General features: G+C 38.0%; 1 protein-coding gene across 2 annotated transcripts in view; it reads left to right on the top strand.

Moving 5' to 3' along the window:
• The window catches only part of prkar2aa (protein kinase, cAMP-dependent, regulatory, type II, alpha A), a 50,362-nt gene extending 22,872 nt beyond the window's left edge, over nucleotides 1-27,490 (top strand). For both annotated transcript variants that reach the window (XM_059334136.1, XM_059334135.1), the window contains exons 3-11: nucleotides 9,804-9,839; nucleotides 15,548-15,684; nucleotides 18,206-18,312; nucleotides 20,949-21,090; nucleotides 22,164-22,265; nucleotides 23,554-23,628; nucleotides 23,753-23,818; nucleotides 24,315-24,453; nucleotides 26,131-27,490. In XM_059334136.1, coding sequence (XP_059190119.1) covers nucleotides 9,804-9,839; nucleotides 15,548-15,684; nucleotides 18,206-18,312; nucleotides 20,949-21,090; nucleotides 22,164-22,265; nucleotides 23,554-23,628; nucleotides 23,753-23,818; nucleotides 24,315-24,453; nucleotides 26,131-26,255 — 929 coding nt within the window. In that variant the 3' untranslated portion in view covers nucleotides 26,256-27,490. The remainder of the gene's footprint in view (nucleotides 1-9,803; nucleotides 9,840-15,547; nucleotides 15,685-18,205; nucleotides 18,313-20,948; nucleotides 21,091-22,163; nucleotides 22,266-23,553; nucleotides 23,629-23,752; nucleotides 23,819-24,314; nucleotides 24,454-26,130) is intronic.
• The last annotated feature ends 216 nt before the right edge of the window (nucleotides 27,491-27,706 follow it).

Here is a 27,706-nt window from a genome sequence, read left to right as displayed (position 1 = left end):
TGCCCATTTCTTTTTTAAATCATAGTTGATCTCACCTCTTCTCGTCTTTTTTGTTTCTCCCCCTCTGTTCCTCCCTCTGTCCTCCCCTGTCTCCTCTTCTCTCCCCCTCTATCTCTCTCGTCTCTCCATCTGTTAATTCTGTTATGGCAGTGAGTGGGTGTATAGATAGAGAGAGAACGTGGGGATGATCTGCCACTTGTTATAAGCTGGGTAGAGGAGAAGGGGCTGGATGGCGGCCGAGAAGGGGGAGGAGGAGGGAAGGTGAAGGGGGTAGCGTTGTTATGGCGATGAGATCTTCTTTGTGTTAGGTTGCCAAGGCAACTTCAGGCGTACACTTGATACAGCCTCCATCACCACCACAAACCCCCCCCAGCCACATGACTGTAGGGAGAGCACTTCACACATTGAACACTCAGACTCACGCACCCACACATTGAAACACACAAAAGCATGTGCACACACATTTTTTTTGTATGTCCACCTGCTCTTGACAGACAAAATTGCATTTTCTGTGACTGATGGAGACAATGCATGATTCATTTTGAAATGGGGCCGAAAACACGTGCTGATCAGCTGATTCTTTTTCTGCTTTAATGCCCCTAAAACAACTTGCTCAAGGAGAACAACTCGCTCGTGTTTGTGTTATTTTCTTGACTTTTTATTTATTTATGATTTAAATGTTCAAATATGGGGCTCATGTTTAGGTGATTCAGACGTTACATCGTGCTTAGGTAGGGTTTGTAGAGCTACACCCTGTTTAGTAACCTGGACCTTTTAACGTTTTAAACAGAGTAAAAAACAGGAATAAGTTTTAAACCCAGAAAGTAAGTTAGGAATTAAGCACCCTGGGTCCTAACCTCTTAACTCAATGAGGATTTTTTTAATGGGTTTTTGGTTAGATGCCTGAAATAAGGTCTGTGGTTAACACAAGCTAAGAGATGTTCGTGTTTGTTATTCAACGGACACAGACAGGAAATCTCTCACTAGTCTGCCCTACGGCCTCTAGTCTTGTTTTTCAGTCCTCTTGCAAATCTTGTGGTATTAGGCTACTGTTTCTCTATTTGTCAAAACTGCTGGTTTAACTTGTTGGAGATCGTCTGAAGCATAACGGTTGTGGCGTTGAAGTCTTACGACCGTGCAGTCGTTCACTTTAGCATAACGCTAGCTTTTACTTCTGTCGGCTGCATTACCGCTTCAAACATCATAAAAGTGGTGTTCATTTGTGAAGATTATCCTGCTGAACAAAACATGTAAGCATCAGAAATGTGTGTTTGCCGCAGAGCTTATTTTCTGTAATGATCCTAAATGCAATGCAAAGATCCCAAAGGCTAATTCTAGACCCCATGGCGATGCTATTTCCAGGTTATACGTCATTTCATTTGCTCTCTATTTGGAGCCAAAGCAAGAATAGCCCCACAAACACTGTAAAAATGTAAATATGGAAAAATTATGATCACAGTTATTGAAATCACTATTATTTATACCCGTTTGATTAAACACGCAGCAAACTTTTCTATGCAAAAAAAATTGTGATTGCAGAAATCATATAAAAAAAAAGAAGAGCAAAACTACTAGCACTAACAACAATATAAAAATGTGCATACAGAGTACTATAGTGGGTTTCACAGCATTTTCATACACCACACGACAAATTGTGCTCCCTGCTTTGGGTCTATGTGTAGATCTCCAATTCTGTGTGTATTTTTTATTTTTTTGTTGCTTTGTGCCTCTTTGGTACCTGCAGTGATCTGACCCTGTTCATGAGTTTGACTTGGATCGTAACAAATCATTTTAAGCACCTTGGAATGTGTCCTCCTGGTAGGCGGTTATGCTGCAGATAATAGAGTTTTGGAGGGCAGGGGGGGTTGTGTTTACGGAAGCAAAAAAGTGGACTAAGGAGAGGGTAAAATTGAGGTCACTACAGTGATCATTCAGAGAAATCATGTCATGAATGTTTTAGATCTTACATGTTTCATTGTACTTATCGCACATTGTGTTTACTCTACTTACTGTTTTCTTAAATTATAAAAGTTATAAATGTAGTTTTATACTGTTCAAGCAGCCATTGTTTTCAGCTAATATCATTGATGTGTAAAATATCAATTTTCTGCTTAGAGAGTTAATTAATCACACTGAACAGCAGGTTGCTTTTCCTTAAGCTCCTTTGAGAGATGACAGGCAATCCGGACGCAGACCAAGGGCGTTTTAGTTCATGGTCAGTGCCTCAACCCTGAGGCCACCAGGGTGCAACAGGCCCCCAGTTTCATGCCAGTTCTGAACGACCAGTTCCCCCATGCCGTGATCTGTGTCGTTGCTAACTCTACTGTTTGCATTCACCGCTTTTAACCCCTGCTATCAACGATACAACACACAGGAGCAGAAACAGAAAGACGTTACAATGGATTGTTTAAGGTCGCGGGAAGAAGTGGATGAAATATACACTGGAAAAGAGAGAACGATTGGGGAATAAAAGGAATGTTCTAATTTGTTCATGTGAACGTCTATTTACTGTATAATATATCCAACAGTGAAAGGGGAAGAAAGGTTCAGCCATGGGGAATAGGCACCAGGGATTAAATAACTGATGACTAAAGGGTGGAAGCTTCTGTGTTGTATGGTTTAGGACATGTGACTTACTCTTTTAATTCATTTTCCCATGGAAATTTCAGCCATGTCCATATTTATCTTATATTCTTTTTCTGTTCTGAACTTAAGTAAACACAATACAAGATATTTGGAGTATGGTTAAAACTAGCCTGTCAAATTTTTCTTACTATTTTTTTCTGTCGATGCTGCTTCCAAAAACTTGTAGTTTAGGATGTAGTGTCAAAGTAAATTAAAAAAAATGTATCAAATACTTAAGAATTCAGAGAATGCTTCATAGTTTGAGTATTAGCAATTTTGTCTTATAGGTCAAAAAATATTTGCAAATAATTCTGTTCTGCATTCTGTTTTTTATTTATGTTTGTGACAGTGTCACAGTTTTTCATAGTCTAGGTTTTATTTCTCTTTTCACCTGTGGCAGAGACAGAGAGGTCAAAGGTCAGGGTCCGGTCCAGAGCTGTAACCTGGTTGCTAATAGGAATGCACTAATCCAACTTCATCAGTTCTGATACTGATACTGCTACCTGGGCTTAGGGCATTGACTGACACTGTGTACCGATGGGATACCACTGTGTAATCAATTACATGTATTAGGCTTGACTTAACATATTGTTATTAATTATTAAACATAATAAATCATGCCCCAGCAACTTGGTAAAAAATCTCAACAAATCAAGTGTAAACCTTTTAAATGTAGCAACAATTTTGCCAAAACTTAACAGGAATTAAAACTCTACTAAATAATGTGTATAGTATATAAACAAAGAATTGGAATAAAAAAGATCAGGCAAATCCAGCTATTTAAATCGGTATCAGCCTCACAGTAAATATCAGCATCATTGCATTCCCAGTAGCAGAGGCTCTGGCAGAATCTTATTTACCTTGCCATGAAAACATGTAAATATAATGTTAATTACCACACTCAATTGTCTGGTATAAATTGGCACCACACAGCTTGGCACACACAAGGTGTTTCTGAAATTGTTGCAGTAGTCACTGCTTTGATATTGCTGTTTCTTCAGATTGGCATTGCCTAACAGTTACATGTTACATAAGTAAATAAGCAGTCACCCAAGAAAAGCCAGCATGAGGCTTGCAGTGTAAACATAATGCTAGCTGTCTGCTTAAGTGTTTTTGGCTCAGCTGTACTATACAGCAGCAGCAGTGAACATGAGGCTAGAATCTGTTAACTGCTGCTATTTGAATGTTGACTTTCATCTTGGCCATGAACTGGTTAAGAAACTGAAATACAGACTGTATCAGGCAATACACCAAAGTCTCTGTTGTGTATCTTTCCTCTTGTTACAACCAACTCCAAAGGACCGATCTCTGTCTTGAGGTTAAGGAGATAAAGCAAGCTACCAGACTTGGATGCAAACGAGAAGCTGGAGGAAGGGAGAGGAGTCATTAAGCTTTGGGAGCAATACGGGGGAGGAAGGTCTGTTCCTTTGAGACAGCTGAGGGGGCGAGGTATACAATAAATGACAGAGGGAGGGGGGGATGCTGGAGAAACCAAGAATAGTGTATTCAATGGAGTGTATTACTACTTTCACTGCATTGTATAGGTAGAAAGAGGGTTGAAATTGACATTAATGGAAAGAAAAAGCTGTGATCTATATGCACAAGAAGAATCACATTGGTGGAGATGTAACTATAAATGTGTGCTGTGTTTTATCCAAGTCAACAATTTATTTTACTGTCTTTGCTATGAACAGACAGTAATATTTTGATATTTCAAAGCAGTGGCCTTGTGATCATAGTACCAGAGAAAAACAACTGTTTGGGCTATACCCTGCAAGTTCTTGGATGAGGTTTAAGTAAAAGCAAGAGATAAAGGAGGACAAAAACTTGCAGGTCAAAGAATTGACTCATTTCCTGCTCCATTTTGGCTGTGGCTGGTAGGTTTGTCTGCCAGTCTTGTTGGCAGGCGACCAGACATGGTTTGGAGATTGTTTTCTATCCTTAAAAAACAATCACGTTGTTAAAAAATGAAGGTCTATAAGTTCTGCCCTGAGATGTTGGCCTACAGATGCATAGTTACAGACACAATGCAGATGAATGGAATGTTCTGAATGAAAATATCTAAAAAGAGAGAAGAGCTTTTGTGAGCAGTCATAGGCAACAGGCACAGTAAAGGAGAAACTAACATGTAAGCAGTGTAACTGAGTCACATGCCAACTTCTGATAACATTTTAGAAGTACATGTGTGTGTATATATATATATATATATATATATATATATATATATATAGATATATATAGATATAGATATATAGATATAGATATATAGATATAGATATAGATATATAGATATAGATATATATATATAGATATAGATATATATAGATATAGATATATATAGATATAGATATATATATATATATATATATAGATAGATAGATAGATAGATAGATAGATAGATAGATAGATAGATAGATAGATAGATAGATAGATAGATAGATAGATATATATATATATATATATATATATATATATATATATATATATATATAGATATAGATATAGATATAGATATAGATATAGATATAGATATAGATATATATAGATATATATATATCTATATATATATATAGATATATATATATATATATATATAGATATATATATATAGATATATACATACATATAAATATAGATATATACATATAAATATGTAAATCTAGCAGTACTTTGAACCTGTTTTTTAATTAAGATTTACATTCTGTACCGTTTCTTCAGATTCAGCTAATCAGTTAATCAAAAAATGTGCTGTAATTGTGATGGACGAAACCTGCCATCACTTGGTGTATATACATTTATTACATGGTAAATATCATAAAACAGCAAATGTTCTGTAAATTCAATTAAGAAATGGTTTAAATAGCCATAATGCACTTCACAACAATTGTTTTTGTTGTATTTCAAAACAATAAAATAAAAATGATTGAAAAATGGCAGCGTTATTAAGGTTCATGAAAGTAATTCATGAAGTAATTTTAAGTGTTCCAGGTATAAAAGTGAACAGGATTCCTCCTCCTCCTGCTCTTGGATTTACAACTTCACTCTTCTTCTCTATGTCTGCCTAAATCGCGTGACTATGCCAGTCAGCCGAATTTGAGAGACTGACGAGAATCACAAGATCACATTATAATCTTATCCCATATAGCTCCTGACGTGGAAACAGCATTGCCAATTCTCTACCTGAGGTCACATTTCACCCTAGCCCTTTGTAGCTTAAATGCATATCAGCACACAAATATTGTGTTTGTATCTGTAATTGTATTTGCACTCGTAAGGCATTTATCTTTGTCCTAAATATTGGTTCACTTCTGGTACCTGACAGAATTAGAATGGATCCTCTTCCTGTTTGAACAAATGGTCATTAACATTAACCATCCAGTCACCTGAGAAACTGAGATAATATATGCCACTGCTTTGTGCGGAACCAGTGCAACAGGCTGGCATCTAGGAGAATGTTTAAAAGGGCCATAGCTCTGCTTTGCTTTGATTGGTTAATGGTCAGATTGTATCATGGCCTGCAGGGACATAATTATCTGCCAAGGATAAGTTTAGCTGGTGTTTGGCACGTTCCTGGTTGTAACTCATTTGGCAGTTATCATGTTGGAGATTTTGACCCTGTGTTTCAGCAAGGCTAATATGTGGGCAGGCAGACTTAGAGTTCAGGTAAAACAGATGCCCAATGAGTCTGAATATGTGGTTGGCATGGGAGAGTTAACACAGACTTACAAATTGCGTTGAAATGCATTTTTGTACTTTTTCTATGTTATTTTCCTGCAACCCGTTTCTGGGATGTTTTAGGCAATTCATTGAAAAGAGCAGTAAAAATCTGTCAGATACCGCAGTAGCCGAGACTGTCAGTATCTGAGACCGTCTTTGATTTGTGTTGAGTGATACTAAGAGTGATCTCCACAGAGAGTAGAGTGTTAAACTCTGTCCATCTCCCCAGGTGACCAGGAGAAAGTGGTGTGTATGTGTGAGTTTCCCCCCAAGGCGCCCGTCTTCACAGTCTAGATCTAATGGGCTCTGACAGGATGGTAATAAGGTAGAAATGGACACACACTGTGTGTGTGTGGGTGTGTGTATGCGTGTCGCAGCACTGAGCTATGTCCATGCTGGCTAGTAACAGCCCTGTGTTAGAAAGCAAGTGTTTAGGATTCTAACTTCACTCTTTGTGTGTAAATTAACACCCTGTTACACACATTCACAAGGTCAGGATGCTCCTATGGACTCCAAGAAATGCTGCCTAAGGCCTTGCAGCGTGGTGACTGTGCAACCAAATATACTGTACATACACACACATACACACACACACACACACACACACACTTGCACTGCCTTTTTGTTTCCCCTTCATGCACACAGTTCTGGCTCTCTTTCTCCACTTGCCACTTTATTATCCCTGATGCATATTCATATCCAGCAGTGTCCTTCCAGGCTGTCTATACTCTGATGAATACTGTCTCGTGTCAAGTGCACAGCGCCGAAATCATGACCAGAAATTAAACTCGATTACAGCAGCTGTTTAGACATTTCCAGGAAGCATCCTCTGCCTTGCACAGGATGTTTTCCCTGTGTTTGGTTTGATGTTGTTAAAGCCGTGTTCAGTATCATCATCTGGCGTAATGAAGAAAATGTGTTTTATTACAGAATGAGAGCTTTCACCATTTAAATAAATGCTGATACGTGAAACTATTGCTGACATAGACACTTGACCGATTGTAATCTATTCATTTTAATCGACATCAACATCATATTATAGTGCATGCTTTTAATATTTTATGAGCACACTACCCTTGTTAACCAGACAAAGTGGGCAAGACTCACCTCGCTCCAGGGTCTCCCGTCCTCCTGCCCATGAGGCTTCTGTCGTGGCTTGAACTCATCAGGGTCAGTTGAGCAAAGCCTGACAACAAAGTGAGGCTGCTGCCATGTGAGCCAAAACCGGTGAAGGTATTAGCCTGGATAAGCAGCAGAAAATGAATGGATGGAGGCCTTTTAACAGCACAGGACAGGTTACCCACTAACCTGCTAACCTAAAGAGTAGAAAAAATCACATACAAAGAAACATTTGTTTGCATTGGGTGCTGGTATTTTTGTCTCTATTACTTCGTTGTTCTACGGTTAGGAGTAGATTTAGGTTAGGCTGTTAATCACCTTAATATCCTAATCCCTCTTAGCATGGAATGGATTCTGCATATTTCCATAGAACCATTACTCTCATAACAGGATGATAACTTTAAGCTGTATGCTATTTTTTCCTGGCTAATATCAATGTCTCTCATATTTGGATGACACATAATCAATGAGCTCCTCTGGACTAATGTAAGAGGCACGTGCCGGTCTCATGGGCCAACACTTTAGTCGCGAGTGTCTTGAATAATATGTGAGCATTAATGCGAATATAAAACAATTCACTGGCACAATGTTTGCTTTCTGAACAAGTTAAGCAGTGTGATTAACTATTGTGTTTTTTTCTGAAAGGACATTTATTTTTTCAATTACTGGATCTGACCTAGATACGTGGTCTCAAAAAGCATGCAGCAGGACAAGTATATTTTTAATACAGAGATCTACAGGGGGTCAGAGATCGGGGTCAGCTCCTCAACAGTTCCGTGTTTTGCTGAAGGGAACACTCGAGTTGGGCAGGTGCCGGCTGCTGCAAGTCCTTGAATGCTGAATTTTAAAGCAGTGCGACATCGGATGCTCCATCCTGGTGGCTCAGGAATGTTAACTGTGCCCCAACAGCATCTGTGCTTCCGAACAGTAATTTGCAACAGCTTGAGGCTGGCTATGCTGGCACAGACAGGCTCGTCATGTCAAACCGTAAACAAACCACAGACCTCTTTGTCCATTTGTAATGAATACAGACATTTGGATTGGTTGACAGTGGAATTAAAAAATAAACAAAAAACTATTAACACCCACTAACATTTGGCATTGTTTTTAGTAGGAAAAGTAACAATCAGCATTCATTCCTGGACAAATGACTATAGTAGTGGCGGCTCCAGGTCTGATTGGCAGTGATGGAAACATAATTAGCAGTGATGCTAATTATGCTAAGTCGAGCCTTCCGATCAGAGTGAAATTGATACATTATTATCTTTGTACATCTCACCGTGCAGGTAGCAAAACCCTCTCTGCAAGTGGTCTCGGACCGGTTGTTTTGGTCCGTACCAGAGTATGATTGAATCGTTCACAAGCAACCAAACAAACCATAACCAGGATTTAACCGCAACAGAGTTTGATAAATACGTACTAAACTTTGGGTTGTTATAGCGCCCTAAGACATTGATTCCTTGGTCTAGTCATCTGCTGGCAGTGGGAAAATGGTCAACTTTTAGCGTGTTTTCCTGCATTTAATAAACCTGCATATTTGTGCTTATTTTGGTGGGAAAAGGTACAAATAATTATCATATTGGGAGCTATTAGGACATGGCCAATGTAATGAAGCCACAGCGTAACAGATTTGATTACAACTATAACTGCCATTATCCTTCATCCTTTCTCTCTCCTAATACATTATTCCTTATAAATATTTTATGTAGCTATGAGGGCTCTTATGAAGTTATTTGTTAATCCACTCATATCTGTCTGCCTTCCGGCAATCATTGTGTGATTATTGCTGCTTAGTTTGATCATGTTTTATTTTATTAGTTTTCTATTTGTAGTCATGAAAAAATTATGCTGCCATTTGTTGCAGGGAAAGTGTGTGTGTGTGTGATGATGATGATGATGCTGCGGCAGGCTGTAGCTACTGCTCAAAGCAGCATTCATGTGTGTTAAGAAAATATGAACCTTTCAATACCGAAAGTACTCTTCTTTCGCTCTCGCTAAGCTCATGTTTTCTTTCCTGTTTACGCTCTGTCTCTGTTTTTCTTCACATCTGCCTATATCTTTGAGCATGTCCTACTTTTTTTTTATCTCTTCACCTCTTGTCGCCTTTATCTGTTCGACTGTCTGTGTCTTTCTCTCTCCGATGCTGGCCGTCACTCTGACTCACTGCCTTTTCTCCCTTCTCTAAATCTTCTTTCGTCTCAATGATTGTTATGAACACCGTCTGTTCAGAGCAGATAATGGTAATGAGGATTTCAAAGCAATCACAAAATCGTATTAAATGTCATTATGTAAAAACAATGATGTTAATTTCACCTCTCCCTCTTTTCTCTCTCTCTCCACAGCTCCCCCACCCAGCAGATTCAACAGGAGAGTGTCAGGTAAGATGTGTGTGTGTGTGTGTGTGTGTGTGTGTGCATATGTTTGACGTCATGTCCCTTTAGTGTAATCCACACCAGAGACTACATTGCATACATCACTGCCCAAGTGTCTCAGTGTCTGCGTTATTGAGTGTCATGCACGTTCAGGCCAAGCGGTAACCTCACTGATTTGTGAGTCTTTGTGATGTTTTGGTAATGAGTGCATCTGCGTATGTCGTGGATTTGATTGCCTGTGTTAAGATGCACCGCTGCAGTTGTGTTTTGGGTTTTGTGTGACTGTATTCTCTCTTTCTGTGTTGGCGTCTGTGGTCTTGTGTGTATGATGCTCTTGTTTTCTCACGCTTCGTCGTACCCGTCTAGTGTTTACACATGAGTAATTGAATGTCGTCAGCCGTCACAGAGCACTGCACTTTGATTAGGCTTTGGGTGTGCCAGCTGATGTTTATCTTTTTACTGCTGTCCTACTGTCACTATTGACCCTCCTGTCTATACCACAGCGTCATGACAGTTTGTTATGGAGTATGGGGTGTTTCTTTTGTAGATGTAACGCCTAGTTGTGTAGATTTGTTTGTTTTTATGTAGTGGGAAATAAAGTGGTTAAAAGTTTTCTTTGTTGGCAAAAGTGTGTTATGATAGTAGACCTTCTTTGTAGTGTTGTAAGACATAATGATCCTTTTTGAGCCCTGAAGAGAAATTGTGTCAATACAACAACAAAGATAGAGCGTGTTTCCCAGAGATGTTACAAAAGTCCCTTTTCCACTTATTTTTCGTTTGTAAATCGTACACGTAGTTAGTTGTCACATCGTACACATAGTTAGTTGTCTTTTGCAGGTATTTTGTGAGTCTGTTTGTGTGTGCGGTGATTTCTGTGGGAGAAACATTTAAACTTCTCCCAAGGGAAGAAGTCTCATTAAAGCTTAAATCAAAAATCTCTCTCTTTATCGTAACAGTTGTTGTTTTTTTTACCAGAAGAGAGAAAAATACTTTGTGTAATGTGCCAAGCTTTCCTGGGCCCATTTACTTTAGTGTGTTTTTATGTTGCAAAGATAGTTGGTAAAATGCTTCAAACAAGAATTCATAATAACATGACTGTATGTTGCAGAAACGTAGAGGCTTTTGCACATTATATTGAAAGACAAAAAGTTTAACTGTAAATCTATATATCATTTTAGAAAATTAAATATTTTCACAGGACAATTTCTGGTGATTTTTGCACCACAAGTATGAAATTAAGAGGCATTTACATAGACAAGCACCCCCTATTTGCCCCTTGATTATGTTTAATGGGACAAATATTGAACGAACACCTCAACAAGAGGGAAAAGGTCAAAACTGCCCCTAAGTTGAATATGAATTGTAATGTATGGATTGCATTATATTCTAAGGTGCTCTAAACTTATACAATGATATGATAAACACCTTTCAATGTACTGAATAATACAACACCACCACTAACTGTAGCTTGAAAAAAGATTGAATCGCCATTTAAAGCAGTATTCTCAACAAACACTGAACTTTCAAAGAGAACTTTACACCAGGCTGAGAAGAACCTGTTTCACCTCTAGCCACAGCTGGCATCACTCTGGGTTTGGTTGGGTTTTGTCCGAAATGTGCGTACTTGAACCTGTAATTAACAACACCCAACAGTGATGTCACAGGGTCCTGGAGTACACCTGTACTGTACTACAGCACTACAGATTTTACCTTTAGGATTTTGAAGGGTTAGTAGCAGGGTAGTAGTTAATGCAAGGCTACTGTATTGCATTGAATTATTGTGACCAGGTTGTTTTTCTTGTCACTAAATGTAGAGTGGAATGAGAGAAAATGCAAACGTTTCTTGGCCTGTCAAGATAACAATTTCCAGTAGTCTCCTTTCCTACAATGAATTTATATGTGCATTTTGAAGATCAGCATGAGAAAAACTTGATGGAAGAACCAAAATTAGATAAAACTATCGAAATGTGCATAAAAGTATTTACGCTCGATTAAAGTGGTTTTGTCTTTTTCAGGAAAAAAAGTTAATGTGCTTTTGTAACAGGAGATGGAAATGTTTTTTGCGAATACGCCCTGAGTACTTAGCGAATACTTGGCAAACATTTAACTTGCATTACTGATCAGCTGTTTTTGCTGACATGAAAAAACAATAAGTTGCCCAATTCAATCTAATTCCTGAAGACGAGAATGTTTTCTCTCATGGCCAAAGTTACCTGATTAGCTTCGTTTATTCAATCTCAACCAGTTGATGGAAACATCCCTTATTCACATTTTCTTTAATGCAACATTTCAAAATTTGAGTACACTTTAATGGAAACATGGCTAGCGATCACGTGTACATTCAATAATATGCCTTTGCTTGGTTACTTTGCCAGTCGTTCAGAGTAGATAAATGTCTTAGCACATGTTTGCTCCTGTCTCAAAGCATTTTAACTGAAGTAGTAACTGAAGTGGGCATTAATAACCACTCCGAATAGCTCCTGGAAATAATTCAAATTTGCATCTTTATGATTTTCACAATATGCTCTCAGTGGCCCTCATTTATCAAGCGAGCGTAGAAACGAGCGCAGATCTGAGTGTATATTTCGTCTTACGACAGGGTCCACGTGTGATTTATCAAACGATCGTATCTCGCCAATCACAGCGTAAGAATGATCGGCTGTTGATAAATGTGGCGGCTCGAAACAAGCGTAATTTAAATACCACGCCCTAATATATACCCGATTCAGAAGACTCGCCTTCAGAGTTTACGACACCGAAGGGCGCAATGCGACCAAAAGGAGGATTTTTTCACCCTCTAAAGTCAGCTTTATTAGCAAAGTGCACCGTTACAATTAACAATAGGGGCAATATAGACATATTACAGAAATAGACCAAGTCCAGTGATTATTTTACATTTGGAGCACGGACTTAGAAGTTTTCAGCAACAATGTTTTAAAGTAAGTTTTAATTCTAAAAGAAGAGGAATTTCTCAGTCAGAAAGTGAAACGCTGACGTCCAACAGCAGCAACACAACAAACTGGTTTTGTTTGGCAGCATAAAAAGTGAAAAAGAAGGAAATCAGTGGTGCTGTCAGCAGAGTAGCGGACCATTAAACTCCCGGCGAGGTTTGAGTAATTACATGGTGATAGGCTATATAAAGCCTAATAATCTATATAATATCCGAATGTTGCTATTATTATGATGGAGAGATATTATTCACCTCTTTACATTTACTAATAATGATGTCCTATTCAGAGGAGCGTGTGACGGCACTGATTGGAAATGTTTCTATTCTGGCAGCACCGATGGTAAAAGAGACGCTGACGCTCCGGCGTCGGAGCTGGATAACAGTAAACAGCAGAAGACAACAACATTTAATGTCCTCGGCTGGTATTCTGCTTAAAGAATTTCACGATCGCAGGGTTTATTTATTTTTGGATTATGTTTTAATGATAAATTATGTAGTCTAAACATGTTTTGCTTTGTCACTATTAAAAATCAAAACACCACAGAGTTTTATCAGCTCCAGGCATCGATACTGTAGTCTAAGATCAATTCTCCGACTCAGACGTGTGGACTACACGCTGACTCAGATTTGCGTACACGAGCTGAGAGCAGACATCTGATCTTACCGTCCGCTCACGTCCAAATTGATAAATGCCGAGGCTTGCGTAGAAATCATCTTACGCCCACTTTATGCACACTTTCTGACGTACGCTCGTTTGATAAATGAGGGCCAATGTGTTGTGACCCAGTGATACATTTGAGATTCTGAGAGTGTTGTCAGCATTGCATTGAATGGTGGTTTAAAAAATCCCCAGTTCTTCTATCTTCAAGAGTTATCTAAATGTTTAGGTAAACTTGTGGTGCAGCTTGAGAATGCGACACATGACTAATTAATTATTGCCAGATGTAGAAGAAAACTCTTTTTCTCATCTCAAAGTGCACAGAGACTTGCAAGCTACATTCAAGAAGGTGGACAGCATCAATGTTGTTAGAAATCAGTGTTTCCTCACATGGGAAACATAAGGCCACAATCACATCTACAATTTATTTTCTTTGGCCCAAAAAACGGGCTGAAAACGATGACATGACTGCATATTTGCATTAGATTTGATCACACTGCCCTGTTACAAGTGAACTTGTAAACAAAACACACATAGACTCACAAGTAGTACGTTTATTGGCTGGTGTTTTGATATCCTGTCATGCTGCCAGGGATAGATGGAGGTTTTGGCAGCTCGGGGGAAACAAAACACATAAGCATGATGGATCTGCCTGCAGTCTCTGCCTTATCTTATTTTTAACGAAATTCATGAAGAACACACAAAGCTGATTATTTGTCCAAACATCTGTGTTTTCTTACTAATAAAACCCTTGTGTTTTGGGGTTGTATCTTGTCGTTGGTTCAGATTATGTTCGCACGCTTAATTAACTGCATCACATTCTGGTTGGCAGAGCACAGAGGCTCATGTTTTTACTGCTTTTCATGTGGTCCATTGTATTTACCTGCCCAATCAAGCTGAACTAAAGGAGTTCACACGTTGACACTCCAAAGGCCACATCGCTCCAAACATGACTGGTATGAATGCTGAGAGATAAGACGTTAGACCCATGACTGCACACACACCCAGACAGACATCCGTGTGTTTTGTGGTGAATGTCATGTGAGAAGTGGAGTGTGTCTCCACAGAGCTGGAGAAAACACAGATGCATAGTGACAATTTGAAATGACCTTGTCAGGGTTTGTCATCCAGCGTGGTAAAACATGTCGCTGTGCGTGTGTCATTTCCTCACTTCTGGGTTCCTTCTGTGTCCTGCAGTAATGATGTCCTCTCGTCCCTACTCCTGCAGGCCATCGCCTCATGCTGTGTTATACAATATCTTCCTCTCTGCGTGTGTGCTTGTGAAACATCTTACCTTTCCCTACACTCTGAGTATGTGTTTATACGTCGGCACCCCAAAGAGGTGGATAGAGTGTCTGTGTTGGGATCTGTGTGGTTTTCTTTTCTCATTTGCTTCTGTGTTTTTGTCTTTTTGTGTGTGCTTAAAACATATATATATATATATATATATATATATATATATATATATATATATATATATATATATATATATATATATATATATATATATATATATATATATATATATATATATATATATATATATATATATATATATATATATATATATATTTATATATATATATATATATTATATATATATATATATATATATATATATATATATATATATATATTTATATATATATATATATATATTTATATATATATATATATATATATATATATATATATATATATATTATATTTATATATATATATATATATATATATATATATATATATATATATATTCGTCTCTTGTCAATATATTGACAAGAGACGAATATCAGTCTGTCGTTGAAGGCCGACAATGACTATTACCATTTGTTCACTATCCACACATATAGTAGTAGTGTATTTTTGACAAGGTTGTCAATACGTGAGTTGCCTGCAACCTGTTTGCTTACTTCTTGTGGTTGTTTAATATATCCTTGTTGTCAAGATTAGTTGTAGTTTTCATTGGAGGTTTATTGCATCTACTCTTCATGAGTTTCAGAACGTGTCCATAGAAAACTTTCTCCTGGATTGTTTGCTTGGTCTAACGTAATCACACAGGACATGTTGATGCAGTGTGTAAAGTGGGTTTACATGTCTTTCTTCCAGTGTGTGCGGAGGCGTTCAACCCAGACGATGACGAGGAGGACGCCGAGCCCAGAGTGGTTCACCCAAAAACAGATGAACAGCGCTGCAGACTGCAGGAGTCCTGCCGAGATATTCTACTTTTCAAAACGCTAGATCAGGTAAAACATGCAACATGCTCAGGAGGAGACATGAACACACACCAACACATTACTTTCATACAGCTGTAGTGATTTTTTTTTTCCTTTTGTCTCTCCACTCAATCATTCAGTTTTTTCCTTTTTATAAGTCATACTGTGTAGAGCCACACATGTAAAAGTCACAGTTTTCTGTAACAATTAATAAACATATTAAATACACTTGTGCACAACATTCTCTGATGTTAGTATGTAAGTGGAGATCTTAGATCTTAGTAATTATTTGTATTAAACAAATAGTTAAGCATACATTATGCCTATTTCTGAACACTTTTAGGTATGTGTTTGCCCAATCAGGAAAATCAAAGTGAAACAGATTATATATTTTACATTTCTTGCGTCTATCGAAATAATAAGATATGATATTCCTTAATTGATCCCCCATGGGGGAAATTCAGATGGTGCAGCAGCACAAGTACAGAGTAAAACCAGATTAAGGTAATACACATTTAATAGAATAATAAAAACAGAAATTGAATAAATATGAAAATATAAATAAATGGTAATGTTATTGTAAAGTATTATGCTTTAATAACTGTTAGGGCTTTTGCTGTTTCATTCCATCAACTGGATGCTTTAGGGTACAGAGTGAAACTATTTGAACTCTAACAGACTGTTGAATCTTTTAGAACTTACTTGATCCCCTAGACTGGCCTGGGAAGACAGAGCTAAGATATAACTAACTTTGGAGTTAACCCTTTCACCATACTGAGCTCCTGGGAAACTGCTTGCTTCTCAAAGAGCTGTAGCATTTACCTGTAGCTTATACCAAACATTCACTGTTATATTAATGGATTACTTGCTAAAATGACCCGGCTCACACTCGCCACACACACAGCGCTCTGTGTGCTGCAGTACTTTGCTGTTTTCCGTCAGTATTTACACTTAGCTGTGTTTTTTTGTTTTGTATCCTGCCGAATGAAGCCATTACAGACATGGCATCTTTTTTCTGTACCCTCAGGCACACTCCCAGCTGCATTTTCTTCAGTATCTGAGTTGGACTGGACATGCATAATTACTTTTGCTTTACTTTTGCTCGGTTTACCAATATCAACTTCTCTTATGAAATTAAACCATACATTAAGATTAAAATGTCCTTTATTAGTCCCACAATGAGGGAATTACCAGAGGTAGATAGCAACAAAAAATAGAAATATAAGAAACGTAAATAAACAAATTAAAACTATAATAAAGTATTAACAATTTTACAATATAAACAAGTAGAAATATAAAAAGTATCAACAATTAAAACAAAAATAAAATTAAAAAGTTAAGGAACATTATATATAATGTAGATTAATAAGTAGGCTGAGTGTTCATAGTGCAGTAATTGATTGAGTTGTTATACCAATACATAGGGTTTTTTTGTCAAACTTTCAGGTACATTTTTATTACTCACAGAATTTAAACATGTTGGTAGCCATGAAATATGATCAGATGAACAAATACTCTGTCTCACATTGTTAACTAAAGCACAAATTTACTTGTTTATCCGCACAGTGATTCAGATCCACCTCAAAGTTTAATTGGGCCCTTCTTGGCCTATGCTCAATCCTTCCAACAGGTTTTATAAAAATCCGTCCAGTAGTTTTTTCTTATTCATGCTGACAGAAAAACAATCAGACGAACTTAACGGCACTAAACACAAGACCTCTTAAGCTGAGGTCAAGAAAATTCTCCATTTCATAAAAGTTGTATTAATGGCACAATGTAGCATTGGATTTACTTAAAGTACAGTGGATTCCCTTCTTGTGATAGTGCATAACATCACTTTACTGTCCTCAGGAAGCACACTTAAAAGGCAGCAGCTGCTCTTGGGGCAGGTCATATGACTTTGTACAAAAACATCTTAGCAAAAGACAGAAATGCAGTTCACTACATGAACTACAGAGAAAAGGGACAAATAAGTACTCGTTAAAGACATATTTATGTGTTCATTGCATCATGAACCAATACAATCTCCACTCTTCTGCTTGTCTTATGGCCCAGAATCCTGAAGTCATAGAAGCCTCTTACTATGTTCTTAAAATGTTGATTTTTGTTGGCGTAACAAAACTTCTCTGATAAAGTCCTCCTGTATTTGGACATGCGTAGACTGTCTGTTTTCCAAAAATCATATGTCTGTGTGATGTTGTTACACTTGATTTATCCACATTCGTTTTGGCTGAAATTCATTTGATATTTTCAGTTTCTATTGTGAATCATGTAGCACTTGGCATTTACTATGATAAATCTGACATTATGATGGACTCATACCCTAGAGACAACAGTATTTTCCTGAAATTACAGATCCTGGTAAAATATGGAGAAAATGCCCCCTCTTCTTTCTCTTCTGTACTTTCTCACACAGTTTTCCTCCTGGGATCATTAACTTACATGAGCTAGATGCTATTTTTCAGCTGGTAGTCGAAGTCCTCATGCAACTTTCCAACTTATTGCTCCATGTGATCTTTGTATGACGACCTTCCTCTTGTCTCCCCTCCAGGAGCAGTTCTCAGAGGTGCTTGATGCCATGTTTGAATTACGAGTTCAGCCCGCGGAGCACGTCATCGACCAGGGAGACGATGGAGACAACTTCTACGTCATAGAGAGGTAGTAGGCAGACAGTCATGTTGGGTCATAAAAGCTCGGCAAATTTGATTATTCAAAAACTTTACTTACTTTGTTTATATGAGCTTAATGACAGAACGGCTGGAAAGTTACTGCAAAAACATTGACAAAGCTGATGAGGAGGTTTCTGTGAATATTTTATGCATTTATTACCGTAAATAAATAGAAAATTGTAATAATTTATGCATGGAGAGATGGCTATATTAGCAATATTAGAGACAGCTGGAAAATGTGTAACACCAACAGTTATGGGCACAAATTATACCATACAGTTGAGTATTAACAACATAAAAGTTTATGTTTCTAAAAGGTTGTTTTTATTACAGCACTGCTGGTTTTGAGTGCAATAAATAATAGTGAATTATTTATGTGGACTACTAAAAATCTTAAAGATTTACAACAGTACAGCCATTTCACTGCGATTTACAGTTGGCCTTGTGTTTACGCTGCACTGTTTATGATTATAGCGGTGTGTGTTTTTGTGTCCATGTATACAGTCGCTATGAAGGCTTTGTGTAATTTTCCTGCCATATTGCTAATGTAAACTCTTGCTGTGTACACAGGCCTTTGCAGTACAGGCTTCATTGCCTGGTCTGGAATACAATGTAAAGTTGCAGGAAATGAATCTCCTTGTCACACATTTTGACCTGAAAACTATCCATCATAAATGTCCTTAAAATGTAAAAAGACTATGGTAAGGTTCCCTGAGAGGAATTAATAGCTCTTTATTCACCATCACCAGTCATTTACATTACTTTACTAGTCCAATTAGCCCCTTTTCTACTAGAAATGTACTTCAAGGTGGCTGCTTTAACCTCTGTCAACTAAGAGAGAACAGACTGGTGTTTGGCTGGCGGCTGCTCATTGTTTATCCCACCCTGGCCTCTATTCATTCCTGGCATGGCACATATCAGTTCAGCCCAGCGGTGTAGTTCCACTTGTTGTGTGCTATCGTTCAATCTGCATACAAACTTTCTAACAGCGTGCTCCCTGTACAAGAGATGTGCGATGACCTTTAAGAGCAGCACGCCTGCCTGGTCATATACTATCCCGGGATTTTCCCTGGCCTGTAAAAAGCGTAGGTGGTAGCTAATGTCACCAGCAGGGTGGGGTGAGAGCATGGACACACGCAGAGATGGAGGGATAAACAGAAAATAAGGAGAAAAGCAGGAAAGAAAGAGGACAGAATAACACATTGTTTAAACGTTACCTATTTTTATTATGTATACTTCTCTGCATTCCTGTTAGGCATCATAATGTAAGCCATCAACTTAAACACACTTGGGTGTCTGCTGTGGGGCAGAGCAAAAATAGTACATCTTGACAAATTTATGAGGCATGAAAGGAGACTGAGAGTATAACTGTCACCTTCAAGCATGTAGCTGGTCTGTGTGCGACTTCATGGTAAAGAACACTTAGCTAACAAACCTAAACAATGCTGTTCTGGGGCCTTGAAGACAGGAAGGAACTGGAAATCAGTCAGATGCCCTGAGGGACTAGGAGTGCATATATAATGGGAGGAGTGGGCTGTACAACGTGAAAAGGATCGTTGTTGTACTCCAATCTGATTGGCTGAATCATATTTGAACCGCAACTTGACCGCACATAACTTGACTGAATGTGTACATTTGTACAAAAACATTTTTGTTTTTTCCAAAAGTCATCACAAGATCAAGTTTTTATGTTAAGATGCATCTTCTGTCTTAAAGGGATAGTTTGGATTGACTGAAGCGGGGATGTATCAGACACTTATCACAGTCAGTCATTGATCATGGTTGAGTTGTCTCGTTTACCAAGAAGTGTTAATGGTTATTAAATTCTTGCTCCCTGATTCCACATCCGGCATTCTAAATTCAAGATGATTAATTATGTATAATGTGTTAATGTTCCCAGCTCTCACATTTGCTTAGTCTCTTTAATGAAGAGCTAGCAGAACAGTCTTTCAAACGGCGTTTAGTTCATCTCGCTGAACTGCGCTCAGGTAGGCGACAACACAGGTGATCATTGTCTCCATCATCATGGTAATCCAGTCCAACTAAGTTAATACTAATACACCAGCGACAAGGGCCTTAGCCTGACTATGCAGCCAATGGGTGGACAGGGTATCTTACAAAATGACTGGTTAATCCCTCCGAGCGACAACCCTGCAAATTACCTTCCCCAGGTTTAATCCTCGTAGGGGGGGAGGGGGGGGGACTGCTGCTCTGCTCAAGTAGTACAACCAACCATGAAAAACATTTTTTGATGATGTACTGGCATATGCTCGTACATATAAGCTTCAGATGGCTCTCACTTTAACAAATATGCCCTTGCAAATGTATGAAAAGCCTCTACTTTCATAGAAATATCCACACAAGCATACACACTGGTGCAACCACACAAACAGAGTCAATAATTTGCTCACCCAGTCTGCCAAACTAACACAGGGTCATGCCTAGAGGCTACAGATAAGCTGTAATTAGATGTGTATTTAAACCAGTCAGTAGGTCAGTAAACAAAACACTGATCTCCTCTTTTGGCTCAATTAAATAAATCAAAGTCATTCTAATTTCTGCGTTGCCTTTTTGGTTCATGTCTAATTCTTCTTTCCCTCTCTGTTTTTCTTTGTCTACCTCCAGGGGGGTGTACGACATAGTGGTAATGGGGAAAACGGTGGGTCAGTATGATAATAAAGGCAGCTTTGGGGAGCTGGCACTCATGTACAACACGCCACGTGCTGCCACCATCGTCGCCACCGAGGAGGGGTCGCTATGGGGCCTGGTAAGAGTGTACGAATAGACAAACACACATACTGTATATACAACATTTATATATTCTGATGGGATGTGTGGCACTCTAAATTATTATAAAATACCAAAAGACATTATAAAGGATCCAGTTTGCTAACCAGGTGTACTCAGTTGCATTACAATTTGTACTTTTTTTTTTAGTTCCTCTGTCACAATCTACGACCCTGAATCCAATAAAGTTGAGACAATGTGTTAAACTTAAATAAAGAATACAAAGAATGCATCAGATTCAGAATGAATGCAAACCTTTACAGTTTGAGCATTTGACATATTGTATTTATACATTATTCAATTGAATGTAGGTTAAAAATAATTCTGCATACATTCTGGGGTTTTTTTTTCATCAGGGTTGTAACTGCAAGCAGCAGGTTTTTTTACTTGGTAAAAGTAGTAATACCACAGTGTAGAATACTCTTACATGTAATAGTCCTGTATTCAAAACAGTGTTTAAGTAAAATTAGCATAAAAAAACATTACCTTAAAGTACTCAAAGTAAAAATAATCCATTATGCAGAAGTGTACAGCTTATTTCAACTACTGCTGGGTTGCTTAAGACATAAAAATACGAATAATTTATTAATTTGATTCATACTTTGTATGAATAATAATTGTAACTAAAGCAGTAAAATAAATGTGAATAATTGTGGAGTAAAATAATTACTATTTGCTTCTGAAATGTAGTGGAGTTAGAGTATAAAGTAGGATAAACTAGTAATACTCTAGTAAGTCAAAATTGTGCTTTAATACAGGACTTCCATCACAGTCTCCAAGCGACACTTTTTGTACTTTTCACTTCTAAACCGTTTTCCCTTAGGTTAGGTACAGTTACCAAAGCCAGTACATTGAGCTGTGATGCTCAGACATGTTAAGAATGGAGTACTGTTATCTATGAATGGAGCCGGGCTCTGCTCTGATGCTTCATGCTGCTGCAGCTCCTCCCTGTGGCCGAGCACAGCAGGACCGGCGGCACTCACACACAGTCAGAGAACAGAATCAAATCTGCCTTTAGGAGCTGTTTGTTTACTCCTGTTTTGTTTTCTCTAGGACCGTGCCACGTTTCGTAGACTCATTGTGAAGAACAATGCCAAGAAGAGGAGGGTGTACGAGCATTTCATTGAGTCTGTGCCCTTACTCAAATCACTGGAGGTGAGTTTGGTGATTGTAGGCTGTTCAGGAAATCCTCTCACTTGCTCCAGCAGTTTTTGGCTCTCATTCGCAGGTTCTTTTTTGGAGTCCCAGCAGCGTCAACTGTGAAGCTAGCAATCCATCGAAACAGTTGATAATGAAAAAATGTTCTGTTCTCAAGCTTTACATGTACATAACCCAGAGGTTGGAGGAAATGTGGAAGAATAATCTAAAGCAAGAGCACAGTGACCTGATGGAGGGATTGAGGGAAAGAAGTCTAATGTAAAATAATTTACTGTAATCTGCTTGTGGAGTCAATAGCAGTATTTCATTTAATGTATCTTTATGTGCATTTTGAAGTAATCCTTTGAAAAGCTGAGTGGAAAATTCAAAGTTCAATAAAACTTCCTCAGTTACACCAAAAAAAATTGTTTACGCTCACTTGAGAGGTATGGAAATGCATTTGCTGAGTAAATTCTGACAGCAAACTTTTAACTCGCATGACTAATGAGCTGTTTCCACTTCTTCTGGATTAATATATTAATTTGTCTTCATCTCTGGACAGCGTGAAACATAAGCAATACTTTCTGACATGAAAGAAAAAATTTAACAGGCTCAATTTAGCCAAATTCCTAGAGACCTCTCTCCATTTTTCTCTCTTGCAAAGGTCGGATCATCAAGGTGACTTGTTTTGTTTCTCGTTTTCAACCTCTACTTCTTCTTCTCTGATTACTGACACAATAGCACAATCTCTTGACAAATTGACACTGTAGTTAATAGAAATTCAGCTTTATATGTGTTTCTTTTTTGCTAGATTTTATGATTCTCTTTTTTTATTGAAAACAAAAATTTAATTACATGCATCATTTGTCATATATTTAGTACATGGTTATTACATACTCTGGTATAGTAAGATAAATGGTATGACAGGAGATGGAAAAATGTATGAATAAAAGATGTGCATTTGTATTAAATGAGACATTTTCAAAGCTCAGGTTAATAATGCAAAAAAGTAATTGTAATAATAAAAAGAAGAAGTATGTACCAAATATAGTCTCTCAGGCTCATTTTGTATAATTCGGGTGGGTTGTATTCTATTAAATTTCCTTCATTTGCAGAAAATGAATGTAAATGTAAACTATATACATTCTGAGAGGACAAAAATAGTACAAATAGCATTTGAAGCAGCTCTCTGTCCTTTTTTTCCCTGCAACATTTTTAAATTCGCTTGACATTTGAATTGAAACACAGCAAATGAAACAATTCTCTCTTTTCCCTGTGTTTCTCTAATTATTCCTCCTCTTTTCAGGCAAATGAAAGGATGAAGATAGTGGATGTATTAGGATCAAAGCAGTTCCCAGAGGGTGAGCGCATCATCACACAGGTAAGACATGGATATAGCTGTTAATTTCAACAGCGTTGAAATATTATGGATTTCGACATACAAATCCAATGCACAGCTTTTTTTTTACATGTATTTATAAGTTGTCTGTTTTCTTTCTCCTCAGGGAGACAAGGCCGACTGCTTCTATATAGTAGAGAGTGGAGAAGTGAAGATCATGATGAAGAGTAAAGTAAGAGCCTCCTCTTCACCTTCCGTCTCTCTATTCCACCACTCTGCATGCATTTTAATTAAAGCATTTTACAGTGAGGGTTAATGTATTTCACTGTGCATCCCTCAGGGACCATGTAGGTGAATTAATTTCCCCCTCCAGTGCTACTCTACATATTTCCATCAGCATCAGTTCAGCTGTAATCAAAAGGCCAGCTGACATAAATGAAAGGAAGAAAATACTCAGGCTGAGAATGTTTTATTGGTGTAAGGAATATGCTTGTAAGATTGTAATTCTCCCACCAGGTAGTTTGTGTGCAGAACATTCTGACAATGACAACTCACACTCCCCAGTGAAAAGCCACCAGAGTACCAAAGTGTTTCCTGTTTTTGCCTAGCAACAGCAGGAAATCACGTTTGTCTTCTTCGCCGCTGAGTGCCTCTCACTGGGGGGAGAGGGAAAAAAGGATGGTGCTCAGTGGTTCCTAACCTTTAATCCTCTCCTCTCTTCCCTGCAGACGAAGGCAGACCATGCAGACAATGCGGAGGTGGAGATAGCGCGCTGTAGCAGGGGTCACTACTTCGGGGAGCTGGCCTTGGTCACTAACAAGCCCCGGGCCGCCTCAGCCTACGCAGTGGGCAGTGTCAAGTGTGTGGGTAAGACGAAATACACTCCGACACACTCATTTAGCACATTTGTCAGCATCAATGTAAATGCCACTCACAGGGAAAACCATAAAGAAGTCATATATGTGAATAAAGCAGCTTTATCAGAATTAGATTTCCAACAATATACATTTTAATGTGGTTATAATCAAATTACATTTAACATTTAAAAACAACCTCAGTTGACCAAAGCGCTGTACAGTTATTAAAATACAATAAAAATCATACACAAATATAGTGAAAACAATAAAATAATACTAAAACAATAAAATAGTAATAAAAACTCAATTTAAAAACAGAGTTAGAGTTAGAAAGGAAATAAAAGAATAACAAGTTAAAAAAGCCAAGAATTCTTGCCTAGCTGGGACTGAACACCAAGGAGAATAAATAGGTTTTTAATAATGTTTTAAAATGATGACATAAGTTTTTGTTGCATGTGTTGCTATCAGCCCGTTCATTCATTGAAGTTTACAAATCACCTTCTCCATAAAACTACAATTCAAAAAAATCTGGTAAATCCCTGTAATAATAGGACAACATTAAGTGAAATTAAAAGCCGTTAATAAGCACAATTAAACCACTCAACCTTACAACAGTGTCCAAGGTATTAATCTCCCACTCATTGCACTTTCACAAGCAGTTTGTCATGAGGTATCAAGTGGCATTTGAGTTTTGATGAATTCACGATCGGTGTTTGGCTCCTCTTCTCCGCTCTCATTACCTTGTGTTTTTTGTGTTGATTAAAGGCCATTCAGTAATTATTTTGCCTTTAAAGTGGGTGTACTAATTCAGCCTCTACAGTGGATGAGCAGCTCTTCACTTAAAAAAAAAATCATATGATTTTTAAAAAGCCTGTCGTGTTTCTCTGTCGCCTCTGTTGTGAAATCTACTCAAAGATATTTGTTCACACACACGCAGGTTACTTTTTTCATGGTAGATGCCGTGTCTCTCTCTCTTAAATCCCATGTTTGCTTCTCTTCAGTATTTACCACACACACTGTCAGTGAACTCACTTACCTGTCTTGTTCAGTGTACTTTTTGTTTACTGTACTAACAGTACAACAGCTTGTGTTGAACAGCTGCTTGGCTTCGACACAGGAAAATGTCACTCCTCTACTGCCGGTGTAAAATATGACAACATTTTTATTTTTGCTATAAAGTTGGGCATTTTAACACGGAGGTCTATGGGGATTCACTCCCTTTTGCAGCCAGCATCAAGTGGCCAGGCAACGGGTTTCCCCTTTTGAGCACTGGAGGTTGCCAACTCGTCACTGCACCTTCATTGCAGCTGGGGAATGACTAACAGAACTGTAGCAGCACTTCCTACCAATATATATGTAGTATAGTTGTGACACCACAACTTTACAGAAGTCCTAATGGCACACTTTTTGAATAAGGGCTGTGTACATTTCTCCACAGATTGAGCATTTTAATAATGTCACAATATTTATATAGCATCTAGACCTGCTTAATAATCATAAAAAGACATGTAAATCTCACTTATCACCATTAAGTTCTTACTGTTTGAAGATTGTTTGACCTCAAAAGGGACCATAATTTAGATATTTAAACCCCTCTCTCTCCCTTTTTCCCTCTCTATCTCTCCCTCTTTCTCCTCTCTATCTCTCCCTCTTTCTCTCTGTCTCTCTCCCCCCTTTCTCTCTGCAGTAATAGACGTGCAGGCGTTTGAGCGCCTCCTGGGTTCCTGTAAGGAGATCATGAAGAGGAACATCGCCCACTATGAAGAGCAGCTGGTGGCCCTGTTCGGCTCCAGCATGGACCTGAGAGACTGAACCTCCCACACCACCCTCCGTGCCTTCTATTACACACACACACACACACACACACATACATGCACCACTCACACATCCACACACAGACATATGTCCTCTCTCACATCATGCAGTGGTTATACAGACTCATAATAAGCTTTACACGGGGCGTAGGAACACATGAGAAATTGCACCTGGCTCACCTAAAAGTACATAAATTCCCACACAATATGAACACACACTCACACACATCTACATGGACACCATAGGCACTGAGAGATGCCCACTTCACTTAGTCTGCCCATCCTCGTGCACACACTCCTTGATAAGCTCGCACACACACACAAACAGAACAAGGCCACACACATTGTTGCTTGAGCCTGCTTCAAACCTCTCAGTATGAATGTCTTTGCTGCAAAGACCTTAATACAGGTAACGCAGTGCAAGGACATAAAATACACTTATGCACAAACTTCATACACACGTTAAAAGACAAACACATTTTCATGCTTCATATGTGCAAGCTTTGCATTCACATGAGCACTTATACAACTCAAAGTTGTTCCAACAAGCCTCAGCAAAAGACACATCAACATACAAACACACACTTGCGCGCACACAGGGGTACTGACACATACACTCAAAACACATAGGCAACCACACTTGCAAAAACGGACACATTGTGGTAAAAATGGAGACGAAAAACTTTTAAAATCTCTGAAAAGGAAAATTAATCAAAATGCAAAAAAAGAAAGAAAAGTTTAAAGAAGACAGATAAGTTTTAGAAACGTTTTATGAAGATAAAAAAAACAGAAGCTTTGATAAAATATTATTTAAATAAAAAAAAGTGTTTCCTCTTTGGGAGGCCGGGGTGCAGAACTTTGTGAACGCGCTCCCTTTCTTCCTCTACTGTTGTTGATTGAGTTGAGTTAGTGCTGGTGATTATTGCAGTACCACAGAAGAAGCAGTGAAAACAATAAAAACCCTACGTTTTCTGGGCCATTGTTATTCTATCATTGATGCCACACTTCATTGTATTGAATTAATTATTAATGTATTGTTATTATATATTCATTTATTATTTTTGTTTTGTTTTACTTTGACCAATTCTGATAAAATTCACCATCCATCTCTGACAAAATCTATAAAAAAATCTAATAAAAACATTAGTGCTTATTTCTCCTTGATTATCCTTGAATGAGTTGTCCTGGATAAAGAAAAAAATGAAAAAAATAAAGCAAACATTTTGTTAAAAATCTTGTCTTTGTTGAATTTCTACTCAAACTCGACTAACAACTTCAATGCTATTCGATGACTGTCAGGGGCGATGACTGCAGTGCAATGCAACAGTTTGTGGTGCCATAAAGCAAATATCACTGCTTCAGACTGTTGATGGGGGTCTATTTTACAACTTTTAGTGTTGTGAAATAGAAGTGTCGGTGCTATTTATTTTTAATCAAGTTAAAGTTCTG

Source organism: Centropristis striata, chromosome 5, assembly GCF_030273125.1.
Source record: "Centropristis striata isolate RG_2023a ecotype Rhode Island chromosome 5, C.striata_1.0, whole genome shotgun sequence".
NCBI classification, from domain to species: Eukaryota; Metazoa; Chordata; class Actinopteri; order Perciformes; family Serranidae; genus Centropristis; species Centropristis striata.
This window is presented reverse-complemented; position numbering and strand designations above follow the sequence as displayed.